Here is a 21,978-nt window from a genome sequence, read left to right as displayed (position 1 = left end):
AACGACCACCTTCGAGACGTGGAAGGTTGAAAAGAGGCTGAGCAGTGATGTCTCCCATGAAGAACATCCCGAGATAATGTTAACCAATCGAGAAGTTCCCGCACAGACATTCGCCATCGAAGGGAAATGGCGACTGAACGTCGACTGAGATTTGTGAGACGTATCATTAGACAAGACGAAACACGTTGACCGAAGGCAGCCGAAAAGACGAAAAAAAACAAACATGGCCGTTCACGTCTAACATGGCGTCGCACCTTTTTAGAAGTCCTGGATTTTGTGGGCACCTTTGAGAAGTGGCTGTGAAAGTCGCTTTAGACTGATTTCTGTGGAGAGAGCTTGCAACTCTATGCGTCAACATTTTACAACCAAAAAATATTCGCCACTCAACTTGTCAGATAAGATAACACAGAGTTTCTATACTGTCTCATCTTGGTCGATTTCCTCTCACGTAGGCCTACTTTCAATAATAGCTTTAGTCATGGGCGTAGCCAGGATTTTTTTTCGGGGAGGGTTTTGGGGGGGGGGGGATTCCCCCCCCCCTTCCGACCTCCCCCCCCCCACCCGTGGAAAAAAATTATATATATATATATATATATATATATATATATATATATATATATATGTGTGTGTGTGTACATAATTAATCTTTATTACATTCTGACATTTTCGGAAGACGTTTATTGTTTATTGTAGACTCCCCGCCCTTGCTAGGAAGGGGGAAGGGGGTTAAACTCAAAACCCCTTTGGCTACGCTCATAGAATTTTTAGTGTGTAATTTGCTTTTTTTATATTGAAGATGGGGTTATCGTAAATTTTGGATGGGGTTTTAAAATAAAAATCTTCCTCAAGTGTGCTGTTGGAATGTGGGGATTGTTGTTTGCATTTTTTTGTTTTGTTTTATAGAAGAGGGGGATTTAACTGCAAAAACCTCTGGTAGAGGGTTTAAAATTCAAAACCCCCTGTAGGGGGTTTTAAACTCAAAGCCCCCTGGTAGAGGGATTTGTATCTCAAAACCCCCTGATAGTGGTTTTTAAAATCTCAAAACCCCCTGGTAGGGGGATTTAAACTCAAAACCCCCTGGTAGAGGGTTTTTAACTCAAAACTGCCTCGGCTGTGCTGTGGTAAGTGATGATTTAGTATTAAAATCTCACCTAAAATAAACAAAATGAAAGCAAAAATCAGTCACTTAATTCCGTCCCGCGGGGGGGGGGGGGTTGAACCCCAAGAACCCCGCCCTGGCTACGCCCATGGCTTTAGTCCTGAGTAATCTTGAACTATTAGTATGTAAATAGATAGGATATACTTGTAATTTCGAATTGAACAGTAAATAATGTGTAGGCCTATAATTTAATTCTTTAATATGTAAGCCTCTTATTATTTTTTAAACCAGTACTTAACTTCTTTACAACATTGATCCATTTCAGGCGAAACCTGGACATCGAGAGGCCATCTTATGTGAATCTAAATCGTCTAATAGGCCAGATTGTCTCATCCATCACAGCCTCGCTTCGTTTTGATGGAGCTTTGAACGTTGACCTAACAGAGTTTCAGACGAACCTTGTGCCGTACCCCAGAATTCACTTTCCATTAGTTACATATGCACCCATCATCTCAGGTAGAAAACTAAAAAAAAATGCATCTACAATCATTAGACAAAAAACTAAACAAATGTATCTACAATCATTAGATATAAAACTAAACAAATGTATTTACAATCATTGAAATTTTAAAATGACCAAAAAGTTATTAACTAAATGAAATAAAATGATGGGAAATGTTCCAGCCTTGAACTAGGTAGAGTTACCTACTCTACGACATCTGTTCAACATGTGCTCAACTATTCTGATCATTTCTATAAGTCTAAGTAGTTTTGAAGAAAGCATTGAAAAAAGACTACAAGAAAAAGGTCTCATTATGTCCCTTGGGATATATCTAGATATTACATCTGTTGAATGAAATGACTTTATTTCAATCCAACTAGTAAAACATTGAATCCTTTCCCTCTTCCAGCTGAGAAAGCTTATCACGAGCAAATGTCTGTGGCGGAGATCACCAACGCGTGTTTCGAGCCTTACAATCAGATGGTCAAGTGCGACCCAAGAATGGGCAAGTACATGGCTTGTTGTATGTTGTATAGAGGAGACGTGGTGCCCAAAGACGTCAACGTTGCCATAGCAACTATCAAAACTAAGCGGTCCATCCAATTTGTGGACTGGTGCCCTACAGGCTTTAAAGTAGGCATTAACTACCAACCACCTACTATAGTTCCAGGTGAGAGATTTGTTTGTCTTGGTACATAAACAACTTATTTACTTCAAATAGTGTCTTAGTAGTAGACCAGTAGTAGGTCAATAGTAGACCAGTAGTAGGTCAATAGTAGACCAGTAGTAGACCAGTAGTAGGTCAATAGTAGACCAGTAGTAGGTCAATAGTAGGCCAACGAATACATGATGGGATTGACTTTTCCTAGGTGGTGATCTCGCTCAAGTTCAGAGGGCAGTCTGTATGTTAAGTAATACCACAGCCATTGCAGAGGCTTGGGGCAGACTTGACCACAAGTTTGACCTAATGTATGCCAAGAGAGCATTCGTGCATTGGTATGTGGGAGAAGGTGAGTACTGAAACATAGAACTCAGTTCATACACGTAGTTTGTTGTTATGAAGCTATTGATTCGTGAGTTCTTGAGTAAGTAGTCAGTAAATAGATCCTGTGACACATAGTATTAATATATAACTTTGTTCCAAGTAGATCTTTCTTTGTCCCAAGTAGATCTTTCTTTGTTTCATAAAGTTCTTTCTGAATTCCAGGAATGGAGGAGGGTGAATTTGCCGAGGCCAGGGAGGACCTGGCAGCACTAGAAAGAGATTACGAGGAAGTTGGACTTGAAACTGTCATTGAGGGTGCTGGGGGAGAGGAAGGAGATGAGTACTAGGGGAGAGTGAGCAGTGTCTCATCAACTGCATTTATTTATTCAATTTGCATTGAGTGATAAACATGTTGTATTAACAGGAAGGTTGAAATGATCTCTGATGAGATTTTTATAACACCAGAAGCAATTTTGAAACAAGTATCTATTTTAAAAAGAAATTACAGCATAGGCTAAGAAATGTATTGACTATATAAAGTTTGTATTTCAATCAAACTAAAATTTAAGATTTTCTTTAAATACTAATATTAATAATATTTGCTTTTTAGACTATAAATGTTTGGTATAGAGCTAAAAATTATTGTGATAAACTTACACCAGCTGTCAGTAGCTAAATTATGTGTTCAAACCAGCTGTACAAGGTAGCTTTTGTTTCCCATTGGGTTCATGTTTTTAGTCTATTTATTTCTTTTATTGTTTCCCCCCCTGCTCATTTTTTAAAAAACTATTTCCAATTTTTTTGTCTGCTATTATTTGTTCTTTTCAAGACCAAGGGATTTTATATTGCAACACTTTCAGCTGGAGACTCCAGACACAAGTTGACCATGAGACAAAACTTTGTAATAGTTGACCACGAGACAACACTTTGTAATAGTTGACCACGAGACAACACTTTGTAATAGTTGACCATGAGACAAAACTTTGTAATAGTTGACCATGAGACAACACTTTGTAATAGTTGACCACGAGACAACACTTTGTGATAGTTGATCACGAGACAACACTTTGTAATAGTTGACCATGAGACAACACTTTGTAATAGTTGACCACGAGACAACACTTTGTAATAGTTAACCATGAGACAACACTTTGTAATAGTTGACCAAGAGACAACACTTTGTAATAGTTGACCATGAGGCAACACTTTGTAATAGTTGACCATGAGACAACACTTTCTAATGTTTTCTCTTCAGACCAAATGTTTCCTTCTGATACTCAATGTCATTTTGTCTTTACAATATCATTGAACCAAGAGACCAACATGGAACAGCTTTTTACTCTTTGTTTTAGTAACCCAACAGTTTTATTTGGTGTGCAATCAGTTTTGTTGTGTGTTTTTATTTGATACCTTTTTTTTTGTTGCAAGATTTTACAAGTGAATTGATTGTATCAACTGAAGTACTGGACGCAACTCTAGAAGTCATACAAATATTTATTTTTTAAAATACTTTGATTTGACTTGTTTCTTATGTAAAGTACATTGTCAGATTTCCTAGACAACATTCAATACAAATGTATTATATGACCAACACAAACATCCTCAGCAGACAAACAAATATCTTGTAGGACTCAGGGATGTTTAAAAATCCCAAATAAAATTAAAATCTCTAACAGAATTTGAATACAAGACATGCCTCCAACCAAGCACTCATTTCCTTAGTGCCACAATAATATCTTTATAAATAATTAAACTAAAAAAAAAGATGCTAAGATGCTGTTACTATTTTTAGTAGGATTTCTACACAAAATGAATTTGTATGTAATTACTCTTAAAAACATCCATAAAAATCTAGTAATCAAAAAAAATATAATTGATTTTCTTATAAGTGGTTTTTTGTTAGTTTGCAGATCGAAGATTTTTTTTTCAAAATAAAATAACTGCTAGTTAATAAATAATAATAATAAAGCTTGTTTTCGAGAAGATTACTGAGGAATGCAGTATTTCCTATAGCAACGCAGCCCCAGCTGCAACCTATAAATTTTGCTATATTTATCCCAGGCATAACCATTGTCCGCCAGTGGTCAATTTAGATTTTCTTTACGCCCTCTACATCTGTCTTCAACAGCAAATTTTCTTTTGGTCTCAAATTGTATCCTGCAGCCTTTGTAAGCGACCTCCAATTGTTTCGTTCTGAAGCCGTCTACAACCAGGTGCTCTCTTCTATGTCAGTTAAATCAAGTTGGAGCTTAAGCTGGTCTTTAAAGTGTTTCCTTGGGGCACCTGTGTTACTTCGACCACCTTTCAGCTCACCAAAAAAGATTGCTTTTGGCATATGTTCGTCCCTCATGCGGGATATGTGCCCTGCCCAGCGTAACTGTCGGACTATAAGTAGTTAGTTAAACTACAATGATTTGTATTTTATTGTTTTTAAGCTAATCCTGCAAAACTATAGCACTTGTTTGTCAAAACCTTACAATTAACAAAATCTTACACAAATAAATGCAACTTTATGTACACAATTTGTATTCTGAAAAATTTTAAAAGTTCATAAAAGCTAAGATTTCATGTACATATGTTAAATTTTAAAATAAATTTATTACAAAACTTTAAAAAAAATTAAATACAAAATTGTCAACAGCTTATCACATAAATTTATGTAAAATAAAATTTGACAACAAAAATGTTTCAATATCATTTGAAATATTTAAAAGATTTTTTTTAAGGTTAGAGAAAGAGAAAATATTTATCTTAGCAAGGTCAAAAAAAAAAATGTTCCATTGTTTTTTAATCTAACATTCATGAGTTATTCAGAGAAAATAATTGCTCTATAAGTTGTATAAAGGTTTTGACTTAATTTTTATGCTTTTCTTGTTTTCTCTCTCATGCTGTAGACATCAAGTACTGTCTAATAGTTTCATAATTAGAATTGAAAGCAATTTGAATGCTTGAATTGAATCAACACTAGCAGAAATTATGGAAAACTAGCAGACAGACTATTGGATAGATTTTTACTTGAAACTACTTAGTACTAACAGTGTAAAATTGAAAAGAAAAATAAATGATAATCTTATATTTTTTCACCAAATTAACACACAAAGCAAGATCTAATCTAATAGATTACAAACATCTCTTAATTACAACTTAGGCTTGTGTTAATCTAGTCATGCTTAAAATCTGCTTAGTCATTAGTTTTCCTGGCTGATTTAGGCAACCTGTTCCATGCTCTAATAGCACTAGAAAAGAAGGAGCACTAAATATGAATTTATAAGGAATAAGAAATGTTACAGACACAGAAAAAAATATAATAAAGGGTGGGACATATCAATGTACTTTATTGAATGGAGTTACTAAATATTTGCTTCAGCTGTAAATAGCTTGAATGTGAGCCAATACCATCAAGTTTGGAATGCAGTCATTGGGCAGTGGAAGGACAACAAATAGTGAGTTCACCCAAACAAGAATTTCTGCAGGGCAATGCAATCACAATGTACACCTTGAGAAAGTTCTAACATCAATCCTATAATAATAATAATGCTATTCACATGTGATAATCCTTGAAACATTTACACTTGATCCGTTTTTCTTTTGCTCCGATCAATGAATTCACTTTATGTATAGTTCAGTGGAGTTCAGCTTTCACTTTACATTTGTTCAAATCTATCACAGTTTGTATAAATTCACTATTGTGAACAAAATCAGTAATAACAATGTTGAGATGATGTTGGCAGGGATCACTGACCCTTATCCATGTAGTAAAGTCTGTAATCCATGGTTTTGTCCAGTTCTCTAAACTGCCGAATAGACCTGCCATAATGGTAGCCAGAGTTGGGGTCAAAACACCTGGAATGAAGTGAGAAATTTGATTTTTTTTTTTCAGAAATCAGAACAGCATGAAATTAATTTAAAGAAAGCTAACCAATCTTTCTTATCCTATGCTTGAACATGAGCAGTTATTGTAAAAAATAAATAAACATAGAAATAAGAACATAAACATAGATGTATATTATTTTAAAAAAGGCTTTAGTGTTTTGTTTAAAAAAAAATGGTTTAGTTGTTATACATTGTTATAATCTATAATATACTCCTAAGGCCCTGACACATTCATTCACTCACCCCTAACCTTTCAATAATTCTCACATTTGCAGTAGATGAAAAAATATGAAAATTTTACACATCATTACTTGTCTTAGGCCTAAAACAACTAAGCCATTTTCAGGATTGAAACCACAGTGGTTAAATTTAACAAAAACAATTTTTCATTCTGGATTTTTACCCAATTTTATTTTGAAGCCAAAATATTGAAAAGCACATGGCTAAACTTCTATTTAAAATCTTGTGAGTAAATTTCTCCTGGGTGCAAAACTTGTTTTTGTAGACATTGCATAAATAATACTTTGTTTGTGTCATATGAAACAAACATTGACTGAAAAAGTGTTTTGTGTGTAAAAATGTATCAAACCAAAATGCAATGTAAGTAGAACTCTTTCCTTGTGTGGAGGGTGGTGGTAAAAACAAATTTAGAATTCTTGGGTGAGGGATGCCAGAGTGATTACATAAAAAGACATAAGCCGGTGGATAATGCTAAGGGGGGTTGAGTTCAGGAATCCCACTTTCTATTTTTAAATTCTTACTCTGTTGCTGTAATTGGAAGGTTTCTATTGTCCTTAGATCTAAACGTTTATGATTTGTTAAATTACGTAATACACCATTTAGATTATAGTTTTTTTTTCTCTATATATGTTAATATATTGATATGTAAATGTTAATTTTAAAAAAACATTAAAGCTAACATTCAAATAGAATAATTTAACCTTTTTTTAAACAAAAAACATTGACAAAGTGTTGTTACGAAAATTCGCTGGTATGTAAAGGAGTAATTTCCTGAGTTTTAGTGAATTGCCAATGTTCTACTTTGAATGATGGCATTTTCAGATGTGGTTATGAAACCAAGGCGGCTTCACGAACATAAAGCAATATCCAAAAATAATTTAAGAATATTCATGAACAATTTTAATTACTATTCAAACAATATTAAAAACAAACAAAAAATGGCAAAGCAGGATATGTTTTAGTGGCCTCTTGGAAAAATGCATAGCTTTTTAAAAAAGTCTTATGATATTGTTTGAAAATTGATTAAAACTAAAATTAAATTTTTCAAAACAGATTTGCTGATTTCAAAAGGGAGATGTTATTACTCATTTTGCTAAGTTCTTAAATACAATTTCGGAATTGAATTTCTTTTGAGAAACAGGAAGCAGGGTTAGTAGCACTTTTCCATGACAAAATTTTAGGAGATTTTAGGAGGTTTTTTAAGGATGAAATGTATGATGTGTGTGTGTGTCCTACCCATTTGTGTGATACACAGTAAAACATACACAAAACTAAGCATTTATCAAATCAATTATTGTTATTTGAGTTTAAAAATAATAAATATCTTGCCAATATGTCCACAGAAAATGTAATGAAAGTTATCTTTTAATCAAGTAACAACTTGACTGTCATCCCAAAACCTCAAACAACCATTTTTTTTTCAAAGATTTATTTAAAAACATTACAAATGGTTACTTTTCCATTTTTTTTAAAAATAAGAAACATTCTTAGAGATGCCTTCATAATGTGTATTCTCTGTGATGGAAATGTACATTATTAGTTCATATATGTATCTTATAGATACTAGAGTCATGGTGTGCATTTGAGGTAATGTTTTATTCTTTTATTAGCTAACTTAAATCCTTCTCATAAACAGAGCCAGTAATATATAGGGCAATATAGGTCTATTTGAATTTTGACATTTGTTTACTAAAAAATGGCTTTTGGATTGGGGGGGGGGGGGGGAATTCGACCTATTCGCGTTTTTTTTTCCTAGCAGATTCTTTTTCAAGCATATAGTTTCCCTGGCTTTTACCAGTGAAATAATTTTTACGGACTATTCACAACTGCATGCGAAATATTTTCGTTAAATCTACAGTGGATCTAGACTCTTGATCTAAGTCACTAAAATGCGCGGATTTTTTCAAGGCTGTGAGAGAATTATCTTCACTGAATTTACTGTAGATCTAGACTCTAGATCTAAGTCACTAAAATTCGCGGACTTTTCAGTACTGTGAGAGAAATATCTTCACTATATACCTATATTCTAGTGATTTAGCATAAATGTAGAGTCTAGATCAAAGTCGAGAAAATTACAGGACTTTTCACTGCTGTGTGAATATTCACTAAATTTAAATCTAGATCTAGACTCTAAAGCTAATTCGCTAAAATTCGCGGACTTTAACTCTAAGTCACTAAATTTTGCGGACTTTTCACGGCTGTGTGTGAATTATCTTCACTAGATTCTAGTGATTTCGAGTAAATCTAGAGTCTAGATATAAGTCACTAAAATTCGCGGACTTTTCGCGGCTGTGTGCGAATTATCTTCACTAGATTCTAGTGATTTCGAGTAAATCTAGAGTCTAGATATCAGTCACTAAAATTCGCGGACTTTTCACGGCTGTGTGTGAATTATCTTCACTAGATTCTAGTGATTTCGAGTAAATCTAGAGTCTAGATATAAGTCACTAAAATTCGCGGACTTTTCGCGGCTGTGTGCGAATTATCTTCACTGAACATACCGTAGATCTAGTGTCTAGATCTAAGTCACTAAAATTTGCGGACTTTTCGCGGCAGTATGCGAATTATCTTCGCTGGATATACGTAGATCTAGAGTCTAGATCTAAGTCACTAAATTTGCGGGCTTTTCACGGCAGTATGCGAATTATCTTCTCTGGATATACGTAGATCTAGAGTCTAGATCTAAGTCACTAAATTTGCGGGCTTTTCACTTCTTTGTGCTAATTATCTCCACTAGATTTTAAGTGATTTAGCGTAAATCTAGAATCTAGCGTATTTCTAGAGTAATCTAGACATTAGATGTATCGAGATCATTAAATTGACTAAAATTCACTAATTTTTCAGGTTAGATGCGAATTATCTTCACTAGATCTAGATAGGCCTACTATTACTAGATACTAGCTAGATCTAGAAGATTTACCGACTTTCCACGCGAAGTCACTCTTACACTTACAACAAGAAGATTTTAGGTGAGGGAGGGCCTGGAGAGGTGCAGCCTACAAATTAGTCTGGTAATTGCTCTAATTATAGACAATAGTCACTGCAGACTATATCTAGCGCGTCTTTAGTGGTAACAATAAATGGAAACAAACATTTCTACGCTGACTTCAGAAAAAAAAATGCCAGGTGAAATGCTTGCTTGAACCAAGGCCATCTTCAATCACGAGGTCGCGCTTCAAAAGTGGGTGAAAGGCATTGTAGACGCGTCACTGGTCAGCTCATTAACACAGTCAGCCCGTAAGGTCATGCGATCAGAATGCCTAGTTACGCTGTTGTTGTTTTTTCCCCGCATTTTTAGCAAGAAATAAGCAAAATTATAGTTAAAAAAAAAAATTGGGTAAAAATTTTAGGAGAGTGGACAAAATTTTAGGAGACTATCGGCAATTTTTAGGAGAATTTTAGGATTTTAGGAGACTTTTCATTTTTTAGGAGATTTTAGGAGTTTTTAGGAGCGCTACGAACCCTGTAAAAAGCTGAGTGAAATTTCTCATTTTTTTAAAATTAAGATCCCCCCCCCAACAGCATTGTACAAAAAAAGTTTACATCTAGTTTAAAAGGCTCTCATATTCAATTGATTGAGAATTTGTTGGATTTTTAGTTTTAGATCTATCATACATGTTCAACAAGATTTAATCTTATAAAGCACAGATGTTCCTTCTTAATAGAAGATACTCACAATAAAATATACTTATGATGGTAAAGACTTCATACAGATATTCAGCTATCCCAAACAAAAATAAAATCTCAATTTGTTTTTTAGCGGCCCCGAAAGGGGAAAAGACGCTATTAGTTTTGTGCGAAATGTCTGTCCGTCCGTCCCGTTTAGATCTCGTAAACTAGAAGAGATATTGAAAATCCGACTTCACAATATTTTAGACCATTCAAAGTTCTGATGCAACGGCTAATTTTTTTTTTTCTGAAAGCGAAAATTCTAATTTTTAAAATCAATTATGCAAGCAGTTTTTTATAAGAAAAAGCTAATTAGTATGCATTATATGTTAGACCTAATTTAAGACGAATAGTAATCTTATAAACATCATTTTCGTGAACATTTTTACTGAATAGTGGATTTTTTTAGAGTTTGAGCCTTTTCAAAACAATTAACTTATTTAGTTTGAACCGAGGGTCCCGGGTTCGAATCCTGGTGAAGACTGGGATTTTCAACTTCTGAGTCTACCCAGCTCTAATGGGTACATGACATTAGTTGGGGAAAAGCAAAGGCGGTTGGTCGTTGTGCTGGCTACATGACACCCTCGTTAACCGTAGGCCAAAAAACAGATGAACTTTACATCATCTGCCCTATAGACCACAAACTAGTTAGGCCAGGTTCACATCTAACTTTACATTCACTTTCACGTATCCTTTGATCTGCGGGACGGTTGGGGCACTACACAAGATCTGTTAACCTTCTTTCTCCATTCTTATCTCTCATTTGTCTTTGATATAATTTCATTCGGATGTTCTTTCTGAAAATATTGAAGCCTACCTGGGTGGACCACTGGTCGTGCGGTTTGCGCGCTGGACTGTCGTTTGGATTTATCGACGATCGAAGGTTCAAACCCTGCCTGCTCCCATCCCCCGTAGTCCTGCGGGAAGTTTGGACTAGGAAGTAAACTATCTTCAACTCTGAAGGATTATCCGAATTATGTAAAACATTTTACTTCGGGGGCCGATTTTGAGTTTGTGTTTCCACACAAACTGTCTTTTGTAACCTTGTTTTTAATTGCTTTTCTTTGACCGTTGTCTACATGGTTAAAAGAAAAGAGAGGAAAAGTGTAGCATAAAAAATGAGGCCTATAAGTTGGAGCCAACGGAAAGTAGATTTTTTTCAATATTAAAATAGGAAGTGCAAATTTTGTGCTATAGGGGCTTTAAAGATAATGATACTGGATTAAAATTGTAAATAAAAATTCTTTTTTGTTAAATTTAACTGCTGTTGTTTCGATAAAGAAAATGGCATAGTTAAGTTGTTCCAGATGCAAGGGACATAATATCAGGTTAAATTTTCCTTTTTTTTTTTGGAAGATTTAGTGATAGGTGATTGGTGAGTGAATGAATAAGTCAGGGCCCTTGCATGTATGTTATATATCAGAAAAAATGTTTATTTTAATAAAACATAACAAATATTGATATTGTTAGGCACAAAAAAAATTATTTTCAGAAACTTGACCAGAAGACTAAATTAGAATAAAAACAGAATTATCAGATGTTCTTGTAACAAGTGTTGAGAGTACAGTTACACTGATCATCGTCTTGGAATTTTAACCTGGATTTAACCAAATATACAATTTAGGAGACACTGAGCAGAATGAGTACACTCTCACAGGTAATGTGAAGTTGAATACAATTGAGAGAAATGTTAATTATTTAGAACCCACAACCTCTTATCTAACATCAATTCACATTGAACATACCTTTTACAAGTCATTTTGTACAACATAGTGCCATCTTAACAAAATCAACTCACCTTGACAAACTACAAATTTTTTGTGTTTCTGTGTCAACTTTTGGTTTAAATATTGTTTACAGAGTTCTTTATCTGGAGTGTTGGGCCAAGGAGAGATAATAGTATCTGACAGAAAAAATTCCGGAAACATTTCCACTTCAGGTGATTGATAGAAAATAATCACCTGTAGGTAAAATATAAAAATGAGATCATTCCTTCATGATTGACTACTTCACATACATTACTTCATGATTGACTACTTCTCATACAACTGATCTAGAGAGTATAGGCTATGGAACACACACTATCACACATTTCTAAACTTACTATTAACCTGTTTTTTATCCTCCCACATCCTTCTCAGTGTTAGACTCTGTAGGTCACAGTTAGGACATATTTTTGTTCCAAATACTGACAGAAGAAGTGTGGCCAGCTGGATGTGATGTTCTGCTTCAAAACAGTAGAAATGATTGAAATCAATCAAAACCACTTCATGTGGATGAGCTTTCAAATACTTGTCTACAGCATCAGTCAAGTCTGTTACCTAATACAGAAATGACATTTTTTAAGAGATGTACATTTTGTATCTGATGTTAAGTGCAAATGTTGATTGTACACCTGTTAGAAAATACATACTGTGCATTGTAAATATTGTATGATTGAATAGAAGCACTAGAAATCCAGACTTGGACTTGTCAATAATTAATGGAGCAAAACAAAACACAAGATTAAATTTTATGTTTTATCAATGCAACATAGAATGTTGAAACATCTGTGAGTTCTATTACTTAACTCTTTCAGTGCGGTGGTACTCTGAGCGAGTAACTTAGATAGCACTAGTGAGTGTGGGGTTACTCTCAGTGAGTAACTTGGTTTATAATATTTATTTCATTATCTTTTTCCTGTTAAAATTTTTCTTTCTTTTTTTTTTTTATTTTCCGGATGTGGGAGTGATTGTTCTTTGTTTTGATAGTAAATTTGATGCAGTACCAAAACTTTAAAAAAAAAAAAAGACATTATGTTAATGGTTCCTCTTTTTTAGTTTATTTCCTGGGACACAAAAAGTGTAAATAATACAATTTCTTAGTGCATTTGTTCATCTTTTATGAAATTTGAAGTGATTAAATGTCTTAAAATTTGTGATTTTTTAATATTTTATGGATTAAATGTTAAATTAAAAGATTGAATCTTTTAGTATATCGATTTTTTAATGAATTTTTAAAATATTTTCTTTTTCCGTTTAAAATTAATGAAAAAATATTTTTAAAGATAATTTATTTGATTTATTTTTACTTTTGTAGCCCATTCATTTTCCTTTAAAATAAAATCAAATATGTTAGATTATTAACCCTACCTCCCTTGAAAATTTGTGTTCATTCCATAAACTCCATTTTTTCGATCAAAATAATTCATACTGAAAGAGTTAAGAATGTAGAAACATCTAGGAGTTGTATTACTTAAGAATATACAATATTTTTACAAAATACATTTAATATTGGTTGTACAGTAAATTTCAAGGACTATAATTTTGCATTAAAAATAAATGGCAGATAAATTTCTTTTTGTAAATATGTTTACAAACCTTCGAGCCATACAATTGATGAACACAAAATATTTCTTGACAATCAGGCTTGGTGGCCACTCTGAGGTCAAAATATCTGATGCCCAACTCAAGCTGATGGCTGAAATCTAGAGATTGGCAAACTGCCCAACGTTGAATGATGCCTTTAGCCATCTGTCCAATAAGTGGATTGTTGGCAAGATTTTCTATTTCTGTTGATGCTCCGGGCACCACACAGCCATTAGAATCTAAGGCAAATGTGCCTGAATTATGAGTTCCTGAAAATAATAGAATATGTTATGTACATTAGAACTTCATCTAATTGGCATGGCCTGATTTATAATGCTAATTAATTCTTAAACCTGAAAACAAAAATCAATTAAAAAAAAGAAAACAGGGAACTATTGGTAATTAATTATTTTGTTTGGTTTCAAACAATGGAAAGAAAATGAACATCACAGATGTGGTAGTATAAGTTGCATTTGTCCCCTTTATACTTAGTGTACAGAATTAGGTCATCCCTTATAAGTTTAAAACTTACAAATAATAGCTATGAAACTTTCTATTTTCATAAGCACTTAGCACAGTGTGTAATGTATTGGCTTGTCATACAACTTTTAAAAAATACAAAATCATTTAAAAAGCCATCACTGTAACATTCACCCCGATACCCCTTTCTTTCTCCCCTTTCCCAACTGGTCTAGACAAGTGATAGGATGAAAGCATGAAATTTCTCATGACAAAAACAATTGGTAAACATATTTCTAATTGCACACATTGATTATTATCAGTCTAGATATATTACACATTTAACTAAATGACTGATGCAAACTAATTGATACAATGTCACTTAATATTTGTTTTTTTTACATTTTTAATGCCTGCAAATTTGATTACCAATATCCCTTATTTGAATATCCCTTATTTTGCCGCCACCCTAGAAAATAGTCCTACTTTAAATGAACTGAGTATTACTTAGATGTTCAGTTCTTTATCCAAATATTTGAAAGTCTGATGATTTTTGGCTGGAGCCTTTTTTTATTATTGCATCCTATGCTTCAAATGATTACAAAATATTTTTGTTGAATATACCTCCCCCCCCCCCAAACCCATTATAATGCTTCCCAACCATAATTTTGGCCCATGTTTTATAGTTTGTAACAATGAATTAGAATGGCCCTCTTATATTGACTTGCCACAAAAAACACACATACTTCTGGCCTGAGAATTCTAGTTCCTCTTTTTCTTGTTTTTCTTCATCACGTCCCCTAAAAACAATTTTTTACATACAAACACTGACTTCTCTTTGGCTTCTTAAATTCAATATTTAAGTATTTCATAAGAAGCTCTATTTTGCTGTTGGTTGTATCCGTTTTTTGTTATTACTCTGATATTGTAACGCTCTCACCCAAGATTTTTACTGTTTTTTTTTCCTCCATCCTCAACACACAAAATAATTTAGTTATACCTACAGTTCATTTTGTTTTTATACATTTTTACACACAGAAACATGTATTCAGTAAATAATGGCTTCAAATGATAAAAAAACAAGATTATTTTATACAGTGTCTACAAAAGTAAGTTTGGGCAGATGAAAAATTTACACATAAAAAAGTTTAAATAGAGCTTAAAAATGGATGGAAGTATAATCTTGTACTTTTTAATAAGTCGGTTAAAAAAAAAACATATCAAAATAGTATTTGTTAAATTTAACTGCCGCAGTTTCAATTATGAAAATGCCTTAAAGTTTTTCTAGACTTAAGTTAAGAAAAAACAGGTTAAATTTTCATTTTAGTGATAGATGGTGAATCAGTGCCCTTACGTAACAAATATCTAACCTATATTCTATTTCTAAAATACCACCCTATGACTCGTGTTCAAATGTGGCCAGTTGATTGAAATTTCAAAAACAAAAAGGAGGGGATGTTCCTGCCATAATAAATAATATTTAGCTTGGGAACCAGTCAACAGGCCTAGCTGGTTTGTAATGCAAGTCTACATTATAATACCACTGACTGACTGACTGACTTATGTATCAACAGATCTCCTCAAGTATCACACTGATTCGCATGAAATGTTGTACACAGGTTCCTTTCACTTTTTAGATGCTTGCTAAGATGAGGTTTTGACAGATTCGCAACATGAACACCACAATTCAAAAAAAAATAAAAAAATAAAACGCAAGCTTTCTATTAAACCTTTTTGGTATTTGTAGTCTATACATAAAGTATAAAGAAATAGCATGAAAATTCCATATTTTTAAAGCAAATTCTTCCTTTCCTCCTAAGCCTACTTAGTTTATTTATTTATTACTGATTTATTTGACTTACATCATTTTCGCTTCCTTTAATATGCGCTCCACATAAAAAAAATCCATTAATCCTAAATAGCATCAAAAAGATCCACCATATCTTTTATTTTACATATATTTTGTATATTGTAGCATTGTCATTTCTCTACATTCAAAAGAGATCAAATAAACTGTGTAGACTACAATTAATGAAACCAAATTGATGTTTCCATATATTTAGAAGACAGAAAACCAAAATAAATATAGTGTGGGGGAACAGGGCATTCAATTGTGGGCCTTTAGAAAAGTAATTTTTTTCTTCTAAGCCTAAAACTAATGATCAAAGAAATGTTTGCTTGCTTTATGATTAATAGATGCAAAAGAAAACAAAAAAAAAAAAAACTAACCAAATATACTATATAGTATATTTATAGAATTTAAAAGCTGAAAAGTGGTTGATTAATCGGAGAAGGCTAAAAACGTTAAGGGTTGTTATTGTAAAAAAAAAAACTGGAAAAGTGTGAAAGTGGGTGTCTGTGGTGAGTGTGTGTAAGCAGGTGATTACGGTGGAAAAGCAGCATCTAAGGGTATATTAAATATTGAATTAAGAAGCCAAAGAGATTTTATGTATATTTGTAGGCCTAGCTTTCTTATTGTTGGCGCAAGAGTAGGGGAAGGAGTGGCTATAAATAGGTCTATGTTAGAGAAATTACGATCTGCAAGTTAAAAAATTAACAAAAATGGGGATTCCAGAGAGAGAAAGAGAGTCTCAGAGTCTAGGGTCTAGACCAGATCTAGCTGCTAGTTTAATAGTAGTTACAGTGTGTACATTATTAAATTTTAAAGTAGATTAACTAGATTTTACAAGACTCTACTCTAGATCTAGATCTACTCATCTACTGATTCTACATCATCTAGTCTATCTAGTCTAGACCTATAGTAGTTTATTTAATTCGGACATTACATGAATTATATCAATTATAATATAGATCTAGATATATTCTGATATATGACTATGTGACATGTCTAGAATAGTCTTCAATAGTCTAGATCTACTATAGTAGTTTATTTATTTCGGACATTACATGAATTCGGACATTCGCTGTTTTTGTGGTCATTAAATAATTATTTTAATATTTATTATAAAACTAGCGCGCTGTATAATGTGCTTGTCCATTTTCCAATGATTCTGACCCAATTTCCTTCCATTTAGCTGTCTTTTTATGTAAGAAAAATGAATTTCAAATTTGTTAGGTTGTTGTTTTTTCATATGTTACCCGGATGACTTAACCTCTTCCTAGGGGTAAGACTATATTTTTTGATTGGCTACGTCTATACTAATGAGCCCGGCAATATTTATTCTGTTTTTCGAGCTAATTTAATTGATTTATAAGCCAAGTTGTCTGATTCCATAAAATTAAAAATTAATAGGAAGTCCTAATTAAATTACGATTTTCTTACCAAAATTTATTTCGGACAGCCAGTTTTGGACATCAATAAAAAATTATCTTATATTATATTTGTTCGTTTGTTGTTTTTTTAATAGAGAATAAATGGGCAAATGTTTGGAGTGAGCTTGGTACATTGAATGAAGTTAAATGCTTAGATCTAGACCTACTAGATAGATCTAGATTTATATAGAGAGAATATAGAGGATTCGGTTAGGCAAGAATGGCTATCCTAACATGTACTATACTACAAAAGATCATCTGACATCTGTATTTGAAATTTATTAAATTAATAAACAAAAAACACAAACATTCAACACACATCTAATCATGCAAACAATTCAAACATAAAATAAGTCTAAAAGTCGGTATAGAAGTCACTATCCCAGTGACCTAATTTTGGTAGAATAAGTGTGTTCATATTTTTACTATTTGTGTTCGTATTAATGCATAATTCCAAAACATCTTAATGATTTAATGTGAGGGGTTATGCCTGGGGATCTTAAAATTTAGTTAATGTTAGTAAAGAATTAAAATCTGAGTTTATTGAGGCCTAAATATAGAAACTGTCCGAAATAAATAATGGTGTCCGGAATCAAATAATGTGGGTCAAATTTGTCCGAATTAAATGAAAACACACGGCCCCTTTGATCTTAAATATAATTAGGTACTTCGATAAAAATTTCAAAATTATCACAATGCAATGGAACCTATTTAGTTAGATAGAGCTTGAGAAATGCTTTCCAATGATACCAATTTTAAATTGCTGAGTTAATTGTGAGGGAAGTTATTACATTTTTAGTGGCCAAAAATCAGCCTTCTTTAACCTTTGTAAAGCAAAAAAAAAATCTGTGACCGAAACAACTGACAGTTGAACTTAAATTAACTGTATTATAAAAAGTCTTAAAGATATGGGGTTGAAACTTCACACTCTTTTATATTAACCAGTATTCTGTTAAAATAAATTAAAAAAATAAGACCAAGCAATAAAATCTTTGAAAAAAAAGTGAATTAATATTAAAAAAAAAGCCTTCGACAAAAAATAAAAATATATGTGATTTAGTCATCATATGAGCCCAAAAATAAAAAATAAAACAAATCAGAGATCTGTATTTTGTTTTATATTGTTTAATTATAATTCTACTGTATTTAAATAGCTGTTTATATGCATCAGATAGATAATTCTTATATATTATAATACATGAAAATAGCACTGCGCAGAAAAATATTTCCTAAAATTTAATGACTATAAGTTTCATAAACTTCATAAAAAAACAGTTTTAACCTTTTTGTAGAGTACTGGCAATTAATCATTTTAAAACTACTTAATTTAAATGCTTTAAAAATTAGATTGTAAATGAAAAATTTCTTGCATCGGACAATAAAATAAAAAAGAAACCTTGCAATTTTTTTAGAAGTTATTAAAAGATTTTTTACTTGAATTTTTGTGCAATAATAGCTCATCATTTTAAAAATATAATGTATTCATTTATTAACTATTAATTTACATGTATATTAATAGAAAAAAAAAACACACAGAAAAAAATAATTAATTATTAGTTCGCTGACCTAAAAATATGAAAAAAAAATATTAATATTTAATATTATTTTATAAAGTAATTAAACTTTACTTTAAAATTTGCAGATTACAAAGTCATTGTAATAAAGACACGTCCCTCTCCATAATCTATCATTCAAACACTATAAAAGCTAATCTAAATGAAAAATTCCTATGTGTGCTTCTAAAAATAGCTCGATATTAACAGAAATTGACCATTTCCAGTAAATCACAGTGTTGGTTGTTACTAAAAATAGATTTTAACCATCAACTTTGAAAATTAATATCTAAAGAGTGCGCCAAGCTACAAAGTTCAAACTTAGCACACAGATATATATTAACATGCTAAATTCAACAGAATTAGTGAGATTGTTGTAAACATAAACATTTTTATTTTATTTAAAAAAGAAAATTTTACCCTTCTTTGTCTTTGTTAATTTTAATATCAAATATCTTTAAAGTGCGCCAAGAGAATTTAATGAAATTTGAAATATACACATTTCATAATATGATAAATTATTGTAGCAAACAGCATTGTTGTAACTTTTATAGGAAAAAAGTTGTAAAAATGTCAACTTTCACATAAACTTTTGTTATTTTAACAGATTGGCTTCAAAAGCAAATAAAAATGATCTCTGATATCTTATGTTTACAAAAAGTTATCATAATTAGTCCTCAAATCAAATACAATATGTGCTAAAACTTTGATGGAAATGACATAACAAATATAGGTTAGGGGTACAAATATATTAGTCATCCTTATTCTCCTTAAACTAAAGAAGATTTTGATACTTCATTTTCTTTTCTATGTCAAACCATTGTCAAATAATGCGCTGTCAAAGTCAAAATTTCAAATTTGGGCCTATAGACTATAGGTGTCCGAATAGCGTAAATGCTGTAAACTACTCTAGATACTTTATTATATTTAGTACTAGACATATGTTACCCGCGACCTGCGGGTCTTTATTTGCGCATTACTTTCGATATAGTCACTGAGAGTGTTTTGTAAACAATTTTTTTTTAAACGAAATAATAATGTAATAAGTAAAGCGAATGTGTCAATGTAAAAATAGTGTGAATGAAGCTATCAAATCAAAATAGCTAATAGGCTTGAATCCATTTTTTTTCAAATTAAAACATTTGCTTGTAGGCCTACATATATTTGATTAAAATTTGAGATGAATAGACTAAATTTTGTATGTTCATGTGTATAAAGTATAAAAGTAGATCTTGAGGTACACATAGATCTAAATCTACACTAATCTAGAGTTAAAAATTGGCTTTTATAGAGTTCATTCTGAGCTCCGCATGCGTGAACTTTTTTTCATGAATGAATATAGGCCTATCTCAACACGGCTACGCAGCTTTAGCGAACAGCGAACGAATGTATTAAAAATGCTTTAGAAAAACAAATTTGAATGTTAATTTGATTAAAATATGAAATGAATGGACAATAATTAGTATGTTTATGTGTAAAAGCATAAAACTATCTTTGCGAAAAGAAGTTTTATCATCTTAGAGTTCAATAAGAGTTTTAGACCTAGGCCTAGGAATAGACTCAGTAGAGAGATGTGTTAATGTGTAACCATTTGGTAATGTGTAATTAAAGAATGTTCGCCAGGAAATCTGTAGTCACAGATATCAGGAACTAATTTATGTAAAAAATGCTTTTGAATAATCTAGTGGATTGGATTTAGATTAGATGTATGTTAAACGTCGCTAATGATCCTTTCACGTTATTTCTCTTTCGCTACGAAAATAAAATTAGTTTTGCGAAATGGGTTTACCCGAAGTCGATACATTCTTATCTATTAAAAACTAAAAGAGCGATAGCTTTGTTCAATGAATGGGATTATAAAGTGAACAATTAAACGAAATAATTTTTAGTACGCGATTCATGAATGAATATAGATCTAGGCCTATCTCAACTCGGCTTAGCAGCTCTCGTAAACGAATGTAGCTTTAAAAAACAAATTTGAATGTTTATTTGATCAAAATATGAAATGAATGGGCTTTAATTAATATGTTAATGTGTTAAAGTATAAAACTATCTGTGCGAAGAGAAGTTTTATCATCTTAGAGTTGAATTAGAGTTTTAGACCTAGGGATGGGATTATAAAGTAAACAATTAAACGAATTAATATTTAGTACGCGATTCATTACGTTATTGTCTAATGAAAGAATGTTCATCAGGAAATCTGTAGTCACAGATAGATCTATATTTCTATAAGGAACTAATTTATGTAAAAAATGCTTTTGAAACACAAAATTGAAGGTTAATTTTATTATATAATAAAATCAATGGATCTTCTTTTGTATTTTCATGTGTCAAAGTAAAAAACTATCTGCGCAAAGTGTATTTCTTAAAATTAGATCTAGGTCTAAATCCTTTCTATCTTTTCTCATGTCAACATTGTAGACATGGCCTAGATCCATTAAATACTATAGCTGTAATAGAGTCGGACAACTTTTTTTTTTTTTTTTGAGGGTCTTAAGTTTGTTTTAGGGCTACAATACATACACTACGGTCTAAGTTAGTACCCAAGGAACATTCCTGCCTAGTTTTATCAAGATTGGTCAAGCGGTTTTGATGTCTACTATAAGTAATGATACATACATACATAGTAAATACATACACTTTACACCTCACTCTCACATTCTACTTATTTTAATTTATATTTATAATAATATAGATAATACTAATAGATATATATATATATATTATATATATATTATATTCTATATATACTATACTACTATAGTACCTGGAATTGCTAAATCTGTTAGAGGTATATCTAATAAACTTGTGGATTTTAATAACGTCATCCATTCTGCGTTTTCAAGTGATGACATTTATTAGATTGAGTTTAGATCTAGTCTCGTATACTAATACCTATCTTACTATCTTATCTAGATCTAGAATCTAAAAGTCTGTAGAGACTAGATCTAGTATATCCAGGTCGGAAGTACGGAAGT

General features: G+C 32.0%; 2 protein-coding genes across 4 annotated transcripts in view; one reads left to right on the top strand and one right to left on the bottom strand.

Annotated features, from left to right (window-relative positions):
- LOC106061376 (tubulin alpha-3 chain-like) overlaps positions 1-4,095 on the top strand; it is a 24,326-nt gene extending 20,231 nt beyond the window's left edge. For both annotated transcript variants that reach the window (XM_013219493.2, XM_013219492.2), the window contains exons 6-9: positions 1,425-1,615; positions 2,011-2,271; positions 2,471-2,611; positions 2,809-4,095. In XM_013219493.2, the coding sequence (XP_013074947.1) occupies positions 1,425-1,615; positions 2,011-2,271; positions 2,471-2,611; positions 2,809-2,933 (718 nt within the window). In that variant the 3' untranslated portion in view covers positions 2,934-4,095. The remainder of the gene's footprint in view (positions 1-1,424; positions 1,616-2,010; positions 2,272-2,470; positions 2,612-2,808) is intronic.
- Positions 4,068-21,978, bottom strand: LOC106061377 (PI-PLC X domain-containing protein 2-like). 2 transcript variants are annotated; one of them, XM_013219494.2, is made up of 5 exons: positions 21,768-21,978; positions 13,728-13,984; positions 12,480-12,689; positions 12,167-12,329; positions 4,068-6,429 (listed from the first exon to the last, which is right to left on the bottom strand). In XM_013219494.2, the coding sequence occupies exons 1-5, from the start codon at positions 21,853-21,855 to the stop codon at positions 6,209-6,211; spliced, it is 939 nt and encodes a 312-aa protein (XP_013074948.2). In that variant the 5' UTR covers positions 21,856-21,978; the 3' UTR covers positions 4,068-6,208. The 2 variants fall into 2 exon arrangements, with proteins under 2 accessions (XP_013074948.2, XP_055882029.1); XM_056026054.1 differs by lacking the exon at positions 21,768-21,978 and adding an exon at positions 17,191-17,300.

This window comes from Biomphalaria glabrata, chromosome 4 (assembly GCF_947242115.1).
Source record: "Biomphalaria glabrata chromosome 4, xgBioGlab47.1, whole genome shotgun sequence".
Taxonomy (NCBI): Eukaryota; Metazoa; Mollusca; class Gastropoda; family Planorbidae; genus Biomphalaria; species Biomphalaria glabrata.
This window is presented reverse-complemented; position numbering and strand designations above follow the sequence as displayed.

Excerpts from the sequence above, each read along its gene's own strand:
- LOC106061377 (XM_013219494.2), bottom strand. The coding sequence starts at position 21,855 with ATGTCATCACTTGAAAACGCAGAATGGATGACGTTATTAAAATCCACA. Across the intron at positions 13,985-21,767 it reads AACAGATTTAGCAATTCCAG|GAACTCATAATTCAGGCACA; the intron begins GTACTATAGTAG and ends TATTATTTTCAG. Across the intron at positions 12,690-13,727 it reads ATCAATTGTATGGCTCGAAG|GTAACAGACTTGACTGATGC; the intron begins GTTTGTAAACAT and ends TTTCTGTATTAG.